Here is an 18,317-nt window from a genome sequence, read left to right on the forward strand (position 1 = left end):
TCCTTCCCCCCCTCCCCCACCGGGGTAGCAGCAGCAGCCCCGGGCTCTGGGGGCTATTTAAAGGGCCCGGGGCTCCCCTGCTTCTACTGCCCCGGTCCTTTAATTGGCCACTGGAGCTCTGGGGACGCAGCGGGGATCCAGCGACTATTTAAAGGACCGGGGCAGCAGAAGCAGGGCAGCCACAGGCCCTTTAAATAGCCCCCAGAGCCCTGGGGTAGTGGGGGTTCCAGGGGCTATTTAAAGGGCCGGGGCTCCAGCTGCCTCTGCAGTCCTGGTCCTTTAAATAGCCCCCGGAGCCCCGGGGTAGCGGCGGCAGGGCTCCAGCGGCTATTTAAAGGGCCAGGGCGGTAGAAGTAGGGGAGCCCCAGGCCCCCCGCCGCTACCCCAGGGCTCCAGCAGCGGGGCTCTGGAGGCAATTTAAAGGGCCTGGGGCTCCATCCACTGCTGGGGGCCCCAGACCCTTTAAATTGTCCCCTGGGGAAGCCAGGCTGCCCCAGTACTGTGCACTGGCTCTTGCTAGTATGCCCTACGGGACCTATCAGCTTATTTTCACCTCCGACTTATAGCAAACATTACACTTTCCAAAAGTCACACAACAGAAAATGTTTAGAAGCATACAACTGTACAAATATGTGAGATGATCACATGTGCATGTAATTCATTTCTTTCCCTCGGTTGCTCCATAGACAGAAACGCAGCACATAGCTCTTTAAAACCAAATTGCAACAGAAATATTCCCTTTAACTAGCTGGTCAAATTAACAACAATATTGTTACAGATAAAAGGCAGAAAGGAGCACCAAACAAATATTTCTTGTTAAACAGGAGGCCCAAAGGGAAACCATGGTGTGTGCCTATTCAAGGTTAATGGGGGGGGGGGGGGAGGGAGCCTAGATCTTCTTCCACTGACCAGCCCAGAATCCCTCACACGATTACGTTTACTGACAAACAACAATGCAAATTCTCTTTTAAAAACCCAGTGTTTAATCTGCACAGGGTGTGGATGCGGAATCAATACTCACTGCTAACTTTCATGCTGCCAAATGCTGAAGGCTGCTGCACTGGTTTGCAGCTCTCTGCAAAGGAGGTGGTTCTGGGCCGCCCTGACATGGTCTCTCTCTCTCTCCCTCTGATCACCTCTCCTCCTTTCTTCCTTTCGCCTTCTTCTCTTCCTGGTGGTTGGTGTGCGTGCCTCTCAGGTGGAGAGGGATAAAAAATGCAACATTAAATTCCAGCCCCCTCCCCCTCAGGGGAAACCCTCTCCCCCTCTGAATCTCTCTTCTCAGGGCTTCTTCACTCCTCGTTTATAAAACCATCCTTCCCAGCACCACCACTGGGTCCAACAACTGCCTCCACCCAGCACACAAGCCCCCCCCCCCCCCGATGCTGCTCCTGCTGCGGGCTGCGAAACAGTGGGGGTTGCTAGGCCTTGCTGCCCCCACCCTGGGAGCCAGTCACATGGGGCGCAGGCTACAGCCGAGCTCCTCTTCTTCCCTCGCTGGTTTTTCTCCTTCTCTCTCCCCCCCCCCTCCTCTTAGGGAGGCAGCAGCGGCAGCGATGGCACTATTTTCTCCGGCGGAAGGATCTCCGGCTCTGCGCGTTGCTCCGCGAGACGACGGCAAAGGCGAGCGTGGAAGAGGACTCGGCGCGGGCGCTGGGATCCTCGGCGGGCGGAGTGGGGGAGTGAAGCGGTCGGGCGCCCTCGCTCGCTCCGGCTCCTCAGTGCGGGGATGAGGCGACGGCTCCGGCGCGGCTCCTCATAGCGCCCGCAGGGGCAGCGGGCGGCGGCTCGCGCTGAGGCGGCTGCAATGCGGGCGGCGGCCGCAGGCGGCGGCACAGGCCATGGCGGCAGCTCCCGGCCCCGGCTCCTCCTCAGCCGGCTTCAGAGCCCTGGCGGCGGCTGCTCCCCTGGGCGCCCAGGGCACATGGGACCCGCCGACGCGGCCGGACCCTCCTGCCGCTCCCCCGCGCCGGTTCCGGCGCCGGCAGCTGCTGCCTCCTGCCGGGAGCCCCCGCGGCCGCGCCGATCAGTCCCTTTGTCCCCGCTGCTGCCGCCGCTCCGTGCCGGGCTCCTGCTGCTGCGGCTCCTGCTGCTGCGGCCGCTGCTGCGCTCTGTGTGTGCCGTGCGCCAACGCCGCGCAGCCGCCTATCCCCGTCGCCGCCCTACGCTGCGCAACGGCCTTAAGCAGCTTCTGTGAATACCCAGTCAAACCGCCCGAGCCCTCCGCACGGCAACACCCGAAGCACATCGGGGCCAATCCCGCGGTGGATACGGTAATTACCTCATCCGCGTGGGGCCAATCACCGAGCGGGAACGGAAACATCCGGAATACATCGGGGCCAATCATGAGGCCGGTACGGAACTAGCCGAACCTACCCGAAGATAATCAGAGACCCAATCAAAAGCCGTTGCCGCCGCCCTAGCAGCCCCGAGGGCCGATCCAATAGAAAGAGCTTTCTCCTCAAGCCAATCAGAAGCCGCTCAGTCACTCTACAGGGCTTCAAACTGAAGCCTGGGGCGCTGAGCGGCTGAGGCTGTGATTGGCTATCCGGGCTGCGTGCTGTAACTTGTCATGTGATTGGCTAAGAGGGATGAGGCGGCGAGCCAGTTCTCTGCGCGGTACCAATCTCCAGCGACGTGCTGCCTGTAACGCGCATCCCTATTGGGGGAGGGGCGGGCCAGGGGCGAAGCCGCGGCGCTGAGCCCATTCATGCCCGAGGGGAGGACCCGAGCCCGGCCCTTTCCCGCGCGGGGAGGGGCTGCTCCCCCACCCCGCCGTGACCTGAGGAGGTGGCGGGAGGGGGAGCCGCAGCCGCCTGCGGGGTGGCTCCGGCTCCGCCCGCGCAGCTCAACGTGGCACCGCGCGGCCCATCTGCAGCAGCGCGCCGCGGCGACCTCCCGCACAGCGGCCCCGGGCACCCCCCGCCCGGCTGGCGGCTGGGACGTGCCAACGCGGCCCTGGCTCTGCCCAGGGTCGCCCTGGGGTCTCCGGGCATGAAGGATGACTCTTGAATTAAAGATCGTGTCATGTGATGAAACCGCCAGGAATCCCTCCAGCCGCAGCCAGCAACCCGAGCTCTGCCCTGCGCCCGCCCGCACCTGCTCCCCCTGCCTCCATAGCCTGAGCCCACAGCCCCCCACAGCTGCGCCTGCTGCGAGCCCTCCGGACAAAGGCGTAACGCTGCACCTGTTCCCTTCCCTTCCCAGGGGTTGGCAGGGACTAGGTGGTACAGGGTGGGGGCTGGCGAATGTTCAGGGTGCACGCGGGGCTGGGGGGGGTGTCGCATTAAGCATGAGCAACACCTGTGGTCTGCTGGTAAAGCCTGCCCATCAACGCACACCCTTGTGCAGTCTCTGTGTGCCGCAGGTGTAACAGGAATGACTGTTTCAAAGAGTTTAAAAATGGTGTTGGGGTACTTTTATGTAACTTTTGCCTTTAAGGCCAACTGTCTAAATTACCTTGAGTTTTGCTCTACATGGTGCAGGAACTTCTTTAAAATGTCCAAAAATAGTTATGTGAAACAAAATGTTATGATTTAAGGTCTATTATCTTGGGAATTTCCTAAAAGCAAGTGTTGGGGGAAGCTGTGAATCTTCTGTGTGTAATTATATGAAGTTACCTTTCTGATCTCTGCCAAGACATAAAAGATCAGACTTCCAATCTGTCACTACTACTGCACTGAATAGTCCCTGTCATGCACCTTAGGAAATTTTTCTGGAGAAATTCCACAGTTGGGGAAAGGAGACATTGCTGTGAAAGATTTCAGAGTAGAAGCCATGTTACTCTTTATCTGCAAAAAGAACAGGAGGACTTGTGGCACCTTAGAGACTAACAAATTTATTAGAGCACAAGCTTTCGTGGGCTACAGCCCACTTCATTGGATGCATAGAATGGAACATGTAGTAAGAAGATATATATATATATACATACATATATATATACATACAGAGAAGGTGGATATGGCAACTTCCACCTTCTCTGTATGTCTATGTATTTCTATGAAAGGTTGCTCTTAAAAAAAAAAAAAAAGATGACAAGATGCTTAGACTAGGTTTGGAAAACTGGAAGTAGCCTGGGATTATCAGGCAGAGGGGAACAGGAGGATTTGGTAAATGGTGTGTGATAAATTCAGAACCATGTGATAAAGTTTAAAACTAATTTAAGATGGTCCTGCTCAGCACTTTGATCATCTCAGGGCACAGGGAAACCAGTACAGGTTTCTTTACCACATGGCTATCAAACGACATAAACAGATTTGATAGATGGGTACGATGCTTACCAAAAACTGAAACAGGATAAGTGAGGCCTAGTCTGTATTTTGCTGGTGTAGCTATATGGCAAACCCTCCTTAATGCAGACGCAGTTTCAACAAAACAAAGTGTTTTTGACAGTGTAGCTTATACTGGTTCATTGAGCAAACAAAAGCACTTTTTTGCCAGTATAACTCTGTCTACTCTAGGACTTTTCCCAGCATAAGAATGTTGAGGAAAAAAATCACACCCCGAGCTGAAGTTGCTATACCAGCAAACATTTCTAGTGCAGACCTGGCTGATGGTAACTAAAACCCTATCCTTTATAACAAGTTTATTTCCAAGTAGAAATGCTGCTTTAAAAATAAACTCGGTAACTAACTCAAAATGGTCCTTTGCTCACCCCAGCGCAGTGTAGCCAAGGATGCTTGCTGGAAGTATTCTGGTCTTTCTGGGAAATGACCTATGTTTCTAAGTAGTCCAAGGGACCAGAGATTATTTAAGGTCTGGATCTCATGAACTACCAGGGATAGAAACTATAATCCTCTACCACTGAAAAGTTAAAAGTCCTATGAAATCTGGTTACAGTGAACTTCAAGGGCAGCTGCTGGCCGCAGGTTAAATATTGATAGTGCCCAGCTATATATTATATTGTAGTTCTTTTTTATAATTATAATGAAATTCATGTAATTTAAAAAAAAACCATTGATCACGATCCGTGTCGCACCACTTACATTCTGAAATCCACCTTCCTGGACTTCCTTGCAGCAAACTCACTTCCCAGATGTATATGGTCTCGCTACTCTCTGTGGATTTTTTTTAAATGTAATTACACATTTGCAACACTACGAGCCCATGTCTCGGGATCTGGGTGGCTCTTGAAGGGCCTACATGTGCCCTGGTGCTGAGGGACTCCAGGACCTTCCAGCGTGGAGGAGGGGCTCTCAGATCTGTTTTCTCTGGGGGTTGGGAGAGGGAGGGGAGGCGGAAAAGCAGATGGATGGAAGACCCCAGTCCTGGTGGGTGGTAGAGAGAGCAGACTTGTGGGATCCCAGGACCTTGTACTGTGGGTAGGGGGACCCCCAAGACTGGAGAGCTGAAAGGCAAGGAGGACCCTGAGGAAGGGGGGTGATAAGGGCTGGCCCTGGCCTGGAAGTGGCATTGGAGGACCCCAACCAGTGCTGGGAGAGGGGAGAAAGGGCAGTGGAGGGGGAGGTGTGAGGTACTGGGGGGACACCAGTGGTGGGCGAGGGACGATGGAGACTACTGGCTGGCACTCACCTGTGCTAGGGACGAGGAGGCCCCCTGTGCTGATGGAGGGTCCCGCCAGAAAATGGAAGGGGCCATCCTTGGCGGAAGGGTAGGGTAAGCCTGCCTTGCCACTAGTGGTTGGGGGACACTAGGACTCTGCAGTGGCAGGCGATGTTGGGAGCCGGCAGAGCGGAGCAGGCTGGGGCAAGCCTGTGGGGCTGCAGGCAAGAAAAAGAAAGAAATGCCCAGCTGGTGAATGCGGGGGGTGGGTCCGACCCCTGCGGCTGCTGTCAGGCCCCCCACTAGTCCCCCAGGCCACCCTGCCCTCCCTGGCATCTCCCTGAAGCGCAGGTCCCCGGGCAGTTGCCCCTGTCCATCCTATGGACGGGACTGCTCTGCTTTTCACATAATGTGTAATTAGACTGTAGAACTCATTGGCACAGAATGTCACTGAGGCCAAGAACTTAGTCCTGGATCCACAAAGGCACTTAGGCACCTAAAGCCCAGACTTAGGAGGCTAAGTCCCAGTTTTAGGCACCACTGCAATCCACAAAGCCCACACTTGGTCCCTACATTTTTGCTGTAAAAGGTCCAGTAGGTGCCTAAGTTTCTGCCTCTAAGCATGAGTGCTGCTGCCTCAGGCAAGTGTCCAGATGCCTATCTCACACCTAACACCCAGCATGATACTCAAACCAGGTGAAGATAGGCAGGGCAGCACCTATGTCACCTGCAGGGTTTGATCTGGTACAATGCTCAGAGCATACCTGGCTCCACACAAGATAGCCAAAAAAGGACGCAGCCTCCCTGATTACCTTTAGCCCAGGGGTTAGGATACTTAACTAGGAGGTGGGAGACCATAGTTCAATTTCCCCTTCTGCCTCATGAGGCAAAGGGAGTTAAACAGGGTTTTCCCACCTCTCAGATGAGGTGATTGGACCATGGGATAATTCTGATGGAGGTTTCTCTCATATTCTGTTGTTGAAGCCATTCCACTTTGTATAAATAATCCAATATTAATTGGGCCAGAAACATTGAGAATGACTCTATAGTTGAGTGGCTAAATGAGGCAGGGGTTCTGTGGAAAAAATAGTATGTGATCACATAAATATTTATAATAATGCATATGCACATGGGGGCCAAATTAAGCTTACACAAGCAAACTTAATTCTGGTATTTCCTAACTTTTGAGGGCTTGATTTTGCAACCTTAATGCTCTTTTATCATAGTTTTAGGGGCTTTTTTGAAAATCTTTTTTTTTTAAATCCCTGCATGGATCATAAGCATGGCTGAAATCTTTCAATCCACTACACAGAGTTCTGCCACTTGAAGTAATGAAGTAACTGCTAGCAGTAGTAGGATGTTATCCTCTATGTGGACCAGGACCAAAGGGATATAAGTCATACCTTGCTGTGGGTTTCATTGCTATTTGCTGACAGCAAAGGAATGGTGAGACTGAGGAATCCTGGGTTCCATTCCCAGCTGTGGAGGGGAGTGTCTTCTAGTGGGCACAGACCCTCTTGCCTGTTCCACACTCTTTCTGTCTTGCCACAGACCTGTCTTTTCCCTACCCCTAGCTTTTCATCCCTATCCCTTTCTCATTGGTGCATCCTTGTGTCCCTCTCCAGGCTCCTCATCCAATCTTAGTCTCTTTCACCTCCACCCTGTACATAGCTCTTTTCCCCAATCTCTTTGCCCAACCAGCTTCCCCCACACTCCAGCTCCTTGTCAGATCTATCTTCTCTCCCCACCAGCCCCCATTTCCCCCCTCCCAGGACTCATTTGCTCTCAGTGTTCTCCACCCCCCCGCAACCAGTCCCTCACCTGCTCCCAGTCTCACACCCCCTTATTCCCAGCTCCTACTTTCTCCTTCCCCACCCTTCAGTCCCAATCTCACCAGGCTCTTCATCTCAATCTTCTTTCCCTTCCTCCTGGTTTGACTCTTGTACCCGCTGTATTCAAGTCAGGCAGCTTCCTACTCCACACTACCTGGGCACCAGCAGGCAATGGGGTGGGAGCATGTGTCTTTGAAAGCACAAGAGAAACCGCATCTCTGTTCTCAGTTCTGTTTACTAGCACCACAGCAATCCAGAGCAGCAACTACAGAGAACTTCAGGATTTGCCCATGTAGCCTTGGGCTGGAGCATGCTCAATCACTCTCTGGGGATGGCACATGTGCGGTCAGGTCAGCCCTAGAACCTATGAGGAGATGGAACATGCTCAGGGTGCATAGAATCTTCAGAGATTTTAGCCACTAAACTTTCTAAAAAGTCACCACTGAGTATGTGCAAACTAAGATTTTTCTATAGCTCAGCCAAATTTGGATAGATTTTCACAGGACCAGAACAAGGCACAAGTCTGGCACGAAGGCCAAATTTCTGCTAATTTTCAAACTCCAAAGCGTGGGGTGCTAGTGTTTCCCACAGAAAAGGTTACCTGGATGCATTTACAGGGGAATCTCAAGCAATAGTAAAGAGGTTATTTTACCTCTATATTTGGCACTTGTGCAACTGCTGCTGAAGTACTGTGTCCAGTTCTGGGTGTCAACAATTCAAGAAGGATGGTGATAAGCTGGAGAGGGCTCAGAGAAGAGTCACATGAATGATTAAAGGATTGGAAAACATACCTTTATGTGATAGACTCCAGGAGCTCAATCTATTTATCTTAACAAAGAGAGGGTTAAGGCAGTGTTTCCCAAACTTGGGATGCTGCTTGTTCAGGGAAAGCCCCTGGCGAGCCAGACCGGTTTGTTTACCTGCTGCGTCCGCAAGTTCGGCCGATCGCAGCTCCCACTGGCCGCGGTTTGCCTCTGCAGGCCATTGGGGGCTGTGGGAAGCCACGCGGGACATACTGGGACGTACTGGCCGCCGCTTCCCATGGCCCCCATTGGCCTGGAGCGGCGAACCGTAGCCAGTAGGAGCCACGATCGGCCGAACCTGCGGACGCAGCAGGTAAACAAACTGGCCCGGCTCGCCAGGGGCGTTCCCTGAACAAACGGCGCCCCTAGTTTGGGAAACACTGGGTTAAGGGATGATTTAATTACTGTCTACAAGTACCTACATGGGGGAAATTATTTGATAATGAGCTCTTCAATCTAGCAGAGGAAAGTATAACAATCCAATGGCTGGAAGTTGAAGCTAGATAAATTCACACTGGAAATAAGATACAAAATTTTAACAGTGAGGGTAATTAACCACTGAAACAATTTACCAAGGGTGGGTGTAGATTCTCCATCACTGGCCATTTTTAAATGATTGGATGTTTTTCTAAAAGATCTGCTCTGGGAATTATTTAGGGAAGTTCTATGGCCTCTGTTATACAGGAGCTCAGACTAGATGATCACAATGGTCCCTTCTGGCCTTGGAATCTATGAATACAGGTTTCAGAGTAGTGGCCGTGTTAGTCTGTATCCGCAAAAAGAAAAGGAGGACTTTTGTTAGTCTCTAAGGTGCCACAAGTCCTCCTTTTCTTTTTATGCATATACAGAGTCCCTGTACATTATTGTCTTCCAGGCTCTGTGCCTCTCACAAAGAAAGCTCAGGTTCATTCACTAACTTCCTGGCTTGAGCCTTCCTTCAGCAACCAAGTCTGGCCAGCCACAGTCCTCAGACCATACCTTGCCTCCCAGCAAGGCTTCTAGTTCCTGACTATCCCTACCTTTCTACACTCTTTCCCTTCCCAGCCTCCCCTTTAAACTCTTTAAACTCTTTAAAAAGAGTTCCCCCTTTTTAAAACCTAATCCAGAGCAAGTGTGGGTATCGGGCCTTTAACCCTCCCCAGCCCAGGATGGGATCTCAGCCTGTCACAAGGACATTCTTATTGGTAGATAAAATTCTGAATTAATGAATATAGACAGCACAATTTTGTATGATCTCTAGTGTCCTAAAATTAATTGATTTAATCAACTGGTTGGTCACAAATATCCCACTAATAAAAGTACTTAATGGTACTTCACTGTGGACTTGCAGCATAGACAGTGACAAAAATACAATGGGCTGTTTCAAATAAAGGAATATGTTGAATGACCTCCACCCCAGTCAATTAGTCATCCGGGTCTCTCCCATCAATCATCTTGCTTGCTATAGTAAATGCATTTCTGATACTCTGATCTTGGGGCTGTGTCAGACTTGCTGATTTTGTGGGAAGAGATACAATGTTTATGATGCAGATGGACAATTCTGTGTTGTGTTCAGCAGAGCTGTCCATTGCAAGGGCAACTTTTGATGTCTATCTTCCATTTTTAAGCCAAGCCACTAAGATAGCTACAGTCACCAGGCATTCCTGTTGCTTCTATGCAACGTAGGTAGGTTGCAAACCTGGAAGAACACTGAGGAATTGAAGATTTTGCTATAATGAAAACATCTCTCTCAACAGTTCCAGACATGTTGCAGCAAAACAAAGCTGTGATCTGTTCTTTCACCCATCACCCCTGAGGGAAGGAAGCTCTTTAAAAGTCAGTGTCTCATTTCTGACTCTGCATCAAAGCAGCCCAGACTGGTCACAAAGGGAAATTATTTTATCATAATCCTGTAAAAGGCGAGGCAAAATCTCAGTTGTCCAGGTTTCACATGCACAGAGATTGGCAGCTACTTTCTAAATCCTATGAATTCTTTTTAAAATTCTGGATTTCGAGTAGCTATGGCAGGTTTTGGTCAGTGTGAAACCTAGCTTTCCCCTTGCTGCTGCAAGACTGTTAACTTTCTGGATTATGAGGAAGCTTGTCCAGTGCCACTAAATAAACAGGACTTTGCTGCTCCACTATAAAATCATCTGTTTTACTTCCATGACCATTGCCACTTGCAGTCTGATTGCACAGCGAGTCAAGTTCCCATGGGCAGAGATTTTGAAATATATCATCAGACCTCTCTGGCTTCCTCTTGGTGTTGTTTCAGTGCTGTTGGGGTCTGCAAAATCTCCACTTAGGTGTGTGATAGAAATCCCAAGTTTACAGTAGCAGATACATTTCTGAATGTGAGAGGGGCTCTTGGCTTGTTAGTTAGCCTATGGTTCCATTCCAATTTGAGACAGAAGTCAGGTGACCCTTATAACTGAAGTTTTCTTGCTCGATGTGTATAAACACATAATGCAATCACACAAAGAAGTAAGATTGCATTAACTGAAACCGATGATTACAAACAACTGACCCTCACGGGGTAAATGGTCATTATCTAAAAATTAATTTGTATCGGATTTCTCTGGAGAGAAGAGAGCAATCTCCGGAGCTGACATCTCAGTTTTTTTTTTTTCCCCTTCATTTCTCCCCCTGTTCAAGCTCTTTTGATTGCTTATTCATTGCCTGAACATACATTTTGGTTTCTTCATTATGACCCAAGGCCTGTTGTCTGGGATAAGTAGGAACATGTCCTCTCATGCTGTTGGTCTTATAATGTTCAGCACATCTTTAGCATCCAGCAGCGGAAGACCTCAAAGTGCTTTGCAAATGTGTATTAAGTAAGCCTTGAAATCATTTTTAGCCCCATTTTGCAGAGACAGTAACTAAAGCTCAGAGAGTTTGTGATTTTTCCATGGTTACACAAGTCAGTAAGCAAAGCCAAGATTCTTGACACCCAGTTCTTTCCTTTAACCACTAGACCACATTTCTTCCCCAGGGCCTAGTTCTGTTGTCATTTTATTTTGAGGGCCAAATGCTGCCTTCAGATATAGTCGTGTAGCTGTAATACAAGTTACTGAGAACTCGGTGCTTTTACATTGCAGGGCAGAATATAACCCAAAGAATTTATCCTATGACACAATAGCTGACCAGCTAATGCAGCGCGTATAGGGACAGGAAGGACTGCATAGCTGATTTACTGACGCACACGGATATCAAATATTCTGAGAACTGGGAAATCTCTCTCTCCATCAGAGCAGCATGGGGGCTGGATTAAGAAGCAGGAGAGTACTTGATGTACTATTATTGGTATGTAAACCATTGTAATGGGGCTAACATGCGCTGATATTTACAACCATTATAATCTACCACAGAGAGAGATTTAACTGTCAGAGGAAAATCAGTCTTTATCTAGCATCTTTATTATTTGGGTAAGCAGTTCAAAAATAGCTGTGCTCTAACAAGGGCTTTTATGTATTGTAATAATTTATAGTGTAACCCACTATTCAAGGCCCTGCCCAGCATTGCTACGAATACAAGACGCAGAGGTGTTGGCCCACATTACTTCCTGTAGCTCTCTGGGGTTTTAAGCATCTTCCTTGCTTATTTGAATTAGATCATGTATGTAGTTTTGCACTCTCCCTGAAAACTGCCAAATACCCCTCATAGGATTCCCAGCTGTTTAGATTTGCTCTACATGATAAAGTTACTGTATCCTGATGTATTAGAGGCTGCCATGATACTGCAACTTTTGTTTGTTCATGTTCCCTCCCTGCAGACTGCCTAAGACACTGTGAGGTGCCACTGAGCCTCCTAATCTTGTTGTACTAGGTACTGATAGACTTTCTCAGCTATTGAAGGCACCAAGATGCTCCAGGGGCACATCAGGGCCTGAGACTCTGTGCCAATGACGTGGTTCTGGGAGAGGGGCAAGCTGATGCTTCCGATATGCCATTCTGATGTTTCCAATGAATAACTTTTTTAGTAACAGATCAGAGTGCGTGCACTGAATGATGCAGTGAACATAATGAATGAGATGGGTCATACAGGCTGCTCTGTGCCTTCATTCGCACCCCATTCTGATTGCGATTACCATTATATAAATCTGTAGTGAATCCAGCGATATTGGTGATGGATCAATGTCCATGACAAATGTTGGGCAGTGAATGAGACTGGACTCTTGCCAAACGTGATCACATAATTAAAGACTGTGTTGTAACATAGTGGGTCTCACACTGTGGTCCATGGATCACTTGCTGCTGAAGTGCAGAGAGTGGTGTGGCGTGGCTCACCTCCTGGTTTTCAGCGGCTAACTTTCACAAAGACAGTGAAAAATACACCAGGTGCTTCCCTAATCATACGTTTCAATGTCGACCATTGCTGTAGCTGCAACAGGGATGTTGTGTGATACTGGATGGAAGGGAGGTATCAAAAACACAATCACTCTAGTAAGATGTGGTCTACAGTGTAATAACACTCAAAATGCATTGTAAGGAGAATTAAGGTTACGTGTGCCACCGTTAAACTCAGCATTTCCTGACTTTTGTGTTCTTAACCAGGCAACCTTAACATTCTTTTGATATAGTTTTTTTTAATGGAATTTATTATAAAAAGATATCCACTGAGTAAACTGTAGGGATCATTTAGATTAAACTGGTGCTGGCTTTGTGGGTCATCCCCACCACCCACAAACACACCCTGAGTAGGGTGATGTCTTCTTACTTTTAATAACATTATTGCTAGGCAGAAGTACTGGTAGTTTACAATACTCTTGGGTTTGTAAAGTGCTGCACAGAAAATACAAACCAGGTCCCTGCCCCAAAGAGCTCACTATCTGTGCTGCCATAACATATATAGAAAGTTTCATTAAACAATCACAGTAGATTTTATTTTTTAGACATAAGCTATCAAGAGTCGCAGTAATTGTCCTAAATGTCACTGTGTTAGTGCTGCCTGCCTGTCTTATCCAATTGACCAAAATTTACTTATAAAGTGAAACTTTACTATCATTTCCTGCAAGAGAGTCTCCTGAACTCCCTTCCAACAAATGTCGCTTTCTAGAAGGGAGGATGATGACTCTGAGTTCACCTGGGGACTAGTTTTGTGTCTTGTAATAGTGGCAGATGTTGGATGTCAGGAATTTACTTCCAAAATGCGGGATTTCAAGGTAGCCAGGGCTCCTGGATTTTATCCCCAACTCTGCTACTGATTAACTGTTTGGTCTTGGACAAGTCACTTTACTCAGTGCTTCAGTTTCCCCATTATTTTAGAGAGATAGAGCTACTGATCTACCACTGGGTGATAATAAGACGACCATCTGCTTGCAACGAGCTATGAACATGCAGAGTGCTGCGTACATGCTAGTTATTGTTAATAACATGCTCTATATGTGCAGAACCAGTGCGGAGCTCCTGTACCCTAATGAGCTTGCTCTGGGGAGCACTGCAGAGTGCTGCTCTGTCTCCCTTCTATCTTTTGAAGTTCGTTTTTTCCTCTTGTCCACAAGTGATAGCCGAGGGGGAACTGTTGTTATCAGGCTCCTCTGGAAAACCCTTTCCAGCAGAAACACAGGGGAGTTGACTGCCCTAAACAGCTCATCCATCTCAAACATCTCAAATGTAATAACTGCCTCACTGCACAGGATTGCCTGGTTGGGCTGGATAGTGCAATGCTGGAATGGATATGGGCTTGTTACCACCTGACAGAGCACCCTGGGAAAGGGGCAGGAACTCTGGATCCAGCTGGGCCATGCAAAGTGTAATGGGGACTATAGAGAAGTGATTCATTCTCCACGGAGGGGCATATAATGGAGAATACAGAGAAGGGAGAACTGTCTGCCCATATCCTTAGTCACCAGCTAAATCATAATTAAATAAAATTAATAAATCACAAACATAAATGTTTAAATCATTAAACAGAATAAAGCACCATACAGACACCAGTGAATCTCTCCTCCCAAGACCTCACCCCCAAGAAGGTCAGAATTATTCCCATTTTACAGAACGAGAAACTTGAGGCATTGCAAGTCGAAGTGACTTTTCCAGCATCGGGGATGACACGCAGTCCTGGGTTTAGACTCCCACCTACGCTCCTAGCTGCAGGAATGGGCACTGAACCCAGGATTTTCCTGCTCCTAAGACACAAGTCCTGTCTACTTGAGCTACACGGGAACATTCCTTTGCTACTAGTAGTAGCATGGTTTTTATCTTCCAGGGGTCTACAACTGCTCAGGGAAGTAAGAGACACAAAAGTCACTGCAAGAGACTGTGGTAAAAACACCTTTCATTTTAAACAATGTTTTGAACAAGTTAAGAGAAACAGAAACCATAGAAAGTACAAATCAACCAAAGGTAAAGTACAAATCAAGTTAATTGGACAAAATAAATGAGTGAGATACCCTCTTAATGGGAGTCCTCTTCCCAGCTTGTTCCCAACCCCACAGACAGCCCAATATCTGACGCATGCAAAATGGTAGCCACACCTAAGAGACCACATGGAGCACAAGTTCCCACACTGCGGTCTGTGAACCACTGGTGGCTGCAGAACACTTGCTGGTGGACCACAGAGAGCTGGCTCTTCTCTTTTCCAAGCTGTTAAATTGCATTACAAGACGCTTAACCTCCATGAAATACTTTCTTAATGTTATTTTTCAGTGTAAGCAAATGCTGTAGTTGCCACAGGGGTGTGAAGTGACAAGCTCTCTATTAAAATGTTCTTCACACTGTGAAAGAGTTACAGAACCCTGGCATGAAGAATAAGGGATTGCCAGGGGTTGCTTGGTAGATATTCAAGTAAACGAGAAACCAGAAATCACAATCTCTCTCTCACACACACCCCTGAAATACAGTGAATGCAATGGACTGTGCGCTCAGCAACAGGAGCAATTAACACAGAGATCACCTGTCCACTAGCTGGGAGCAGGCACTTACCCTGCCTTTTGAGTTCCATGTGACAAGCGTCACATTCTTTGCTGTTGGCTCAGAGTACAGCAAGGAGACATATCCTTCCTAGGAGGACAGTCGTAGATTGCAGGCTCTTTGGAGCAGGGACTATTTTTTTCTATGTAAAAAGAAAAGGAGGACTTGTGGCACCTTAGAGACTAACCAATTTATTTGAGCATAAGCTTTCGTGAGCTACAGCTCACTTCATCGGATGCATTTGAGCTTATGCTCAAATAAATTGGTTAGTCTCTAAGGTGCCACACGTACTCCTTTTCTTTTTGCGAATACAGACTAACACGGCTGTTACTCTGAAACCTTTTTTCTATGTGTTTGTACAATGCCCAGCACACAGACCCCATAATAATAAAAGGCTTTATACCTCCTCCTTTTCTCTTGCAGCCAGCCTTGTCCACTGCACAGGGCAGCATCCTAGACACCAACCCCCTCCCACATGACAGGGCTATTGACCTTCTGTAACCCTGACCTTGGTCAGGTGACTGGGGCCAGGCAGTACAGTTCAGTCTCTCAGCAAATCACACCCTTGCTCCACTGAGGTGGGGGTGGAAAGCATTCACTGCTGCCTGCCCACTCTAGCTCCCCCTCCTGTGTGGAGCCACCCAGCAAAGGGATGGAAAGCTGGGAGGGAAGGCAGGGCAGCAGTAACCTCTCATGGTCAGAGCTCAGAACTATGGCTACTTTTTCCAGTCTCAGCTGCCTAAGGCTAGGGACTGTTTGCTCTATGCCAATAACGTTCCCTGTCTTGCCTGGTGTAAAATACCCACAAGACGCTCACAGACCTGACAGTGCCTCAGAGGTGACCCAACTTTACAACACTAAGGAACTCCCTGGCCATTTGCCCCGAGCTCTGTGGGCTCCCCCTGATTTGCATCTCCATGAGCATCCCCTAAGATCTGCTGAGCCTTGTAGCAGCACCCGCCGCAACTGAGGAACCGCCATTGTATGTTTGAGTCCTTCAGATGTGTGCACTGCCTGCACTTGCAGGGAAAGCTCAGCCAGAGGCCACTGCTTAGGTCTCTGCAGGTTGCACTTGTCCCGCAGGGCATCCCAGCTCTACAAGAGACAGAGCTGGAGTGACTTCCAGCTGGGCGAGCTGAGCTCCAAGCAGCCTGTCACAAAAATAATGGCTATAAATAAAACATCAACAAAATTCTATTCTATGCACCATTCATTCACACCAGGCTCCAGCATCTTCCCCTCAGTCCAAGAGGTATGGTTCACCATGCAGAGCTCAGCTGGGGCTTGTCCACAGATTTGAATGAACTCTGCATCACTCCGTGGTGGAAGCACTGCCAGGCCCTGTGCATTAATGCCTGCTGGAGCTCCCAAGCAAACAGGGGGAGAGTGCATAGCGCTATATCTTTTTCTAAACCACGCTCCTGTGTCCCCCAACTCCTTAGGGTGCCTTGTATGCCAGGGGGAGCTGGTGGCCAGTCCCAGTGCTGGGGTGCATTGAGAGAAGTCTTTTGCTCCTTCCCCACCTTGTGCACCTGTACATGTGGCCCACGCTGCATGATTACTTTGTGTCAGTAGGTTCCACCTATTCAATGCATTTCATCAGCAACAGAACTGTCACACTGGGCAGCCCCAAACACTTGCTTAGACAGCTACGGAAACAGCAGCTTGGGAATGAATACAGCTAGAGGGAAACTGGTTCTCTTCAAATGTTAGAGGTGACAAGTGAAGGAAAACAAAATTGGGATGGTGTCCTTGTTTGTGTCTTTATTATGGACAAAGCAGGGTTGATAGGTGGGATATTCAAAAGATACATTTTTGATTGTTTTTACCTTAGAAGTCCAGGCCTTGTCAAGCCTAGAAGATTCTATGTGGGCTAGAGCAGTGGTTCTCAGCCAGGGGGCTGGGGCCCTCTGGGGGGCTGCGAGCAGGTTTGAAGTGGGCCACCAAGCAGGGCCAGCATTAGCCCAGGGTAGAAAGACATTAGACTGGGGCCAGCTGGGGTCCAGGGTAAAATGCCGAAGCCCGACCTCATGGGGCTGAAGCTCAGGGCCCTGAGCCCCGTCACCTGGGGCTGAAGCCGAAGCCTGAGTAATGTAGCTTCATGGGGCCCCAGGCAGTTTCCCTGGTTGCTACCCCCTAATGCCGGCCCTGGCTTTTACACACAAAAAAACAGTTATGGTGGCACACGTGGGCCACAGAGTTTTTATCGTACCCTGGGGGGCTTCAGAAAGAAGAAGGTTGAGAACCCCTGGGCTAGAGCACTAGTAGAATTCTGGCATTGCCAGCGAGTAATTGAAAGTGGATTTTTACTGACATTGTTTAAAACGGTTTGATCTTTGTTAATGCCTGTCTAACACAGACCTCCATTCAACCAAAATTTCAGCACCCCTCTCCTCTTATATAAAGATGTGGCAGATCGCAAGAACTATCTGAGGTTGTCTCCCCCGAGAGGTTTTCCACCAAAAGCAGGGATACCAGATTTGATATTCCTGATATATCTAAGGTAAAAATGAACAGAAAATACGAAGAAACTCCAAACCTTTCTCACCTATTGTGTCCACCATAAAGAAGCACAAAAGGCCACAAACCCAATTTTAAAAAATTGTCTGCAGTGTTGTCAAGCTTTTTCAGCTTTCCCTCTTCAACTCTGCTCAGTATCTACCTGCTGCCATATATTTAAACTGTGTGAAATGCAAAGTCAGATCTGGAGAAGTCAGCCCTAGATTTCATTAGTTTGCTCAGAGACCACAAAACAGAAATAGGAAGTCTAGTGTTTTCTGCCACCCCCAGATTCTTGCTGTGTTGAGAGACTAGCTCATTAAGGCTGAATGCCAAGGTGAAAATAATTCCAAATTTCTTTTTTTACAAATTCTAATTGAATGCAATGTTGGTGAAAGGTTCAAGATTGACAGCTCCAGGAGACAGAAGGTCTCTGTTTGGCTGTGCGCTGTACAGAGCAGGGAGAGCATGGGTCAGAGCTATTCAAGTCTTCCCCATACACTGCTCCTGATGTGTGCAAATCACCTCCTACCCAGACGCAGCCTTCTAGGATGAGAGGGTAGTCCAGTCAGCCTGGTCAATTCAATCCTTGACCTCCCTGCTCAGAGTGCTGACAAGAAGGCCAATTAGTGTGATGAGTTTGTATGTGCTGTGGGCACCTGTCCATAGCAACTGGATTAAAACCACCAACTTATTTCAATAATACCACTAACTGGCTATCAGGTGGTTGTGATTGTCAGTCACTCCTGACCTAGATTGGATCTCAATTAGCATCCTAGACAGGTAAAAGC

The 18,317-nt window shown here is 48.5% G+C and overlaps 1 protein-coding gene across 4 annotated transcripts in view; it reads right to left on the minus strand.

Moving 5' to 3' along the window:
- Window positions 1-2,190, minus strand: part of GSK3B (glycogen synthase kinase 3 beta) — a 269,374-nt gene extending 267,184 nt beyond the window's left edge. For all 4 annotated transcript variants that reach the window (XM_077822845.1, XM_077822851.1, XM_077822830.1 and 1 more), the window contains exon 1: window positions 1,022-2,190. In XM_077822845.1, the coding sequence (XP_077678971.1) occupies window positions 1,022-1,109 (88 nt within the window). In that variant the 5' untranslated portion in view covers window positions 1,110-2,190. The remainder of the gene's footprint in view (window positions 1-1,021) is intronic.
- Between the last annotated feature and the right edge of the window lie 16,127 nt (window positions 2,191-18,317).

The sequence above is a fragment of the Eretmochelys imbricata genome, chromosome 1, assembly GCF_965152235.1.
Source record: "Eretmochelys imbricata isolate rEreImb1 chromosome 1, rEreImb1.hap1, whole genome shotgun sequence".
NCBI classification, from domain to species: Eukaryota; Metazoa; Chordata; order Testudines; family Cheloniidae; genus Eretmochelys; species Eretmochelys imbricata.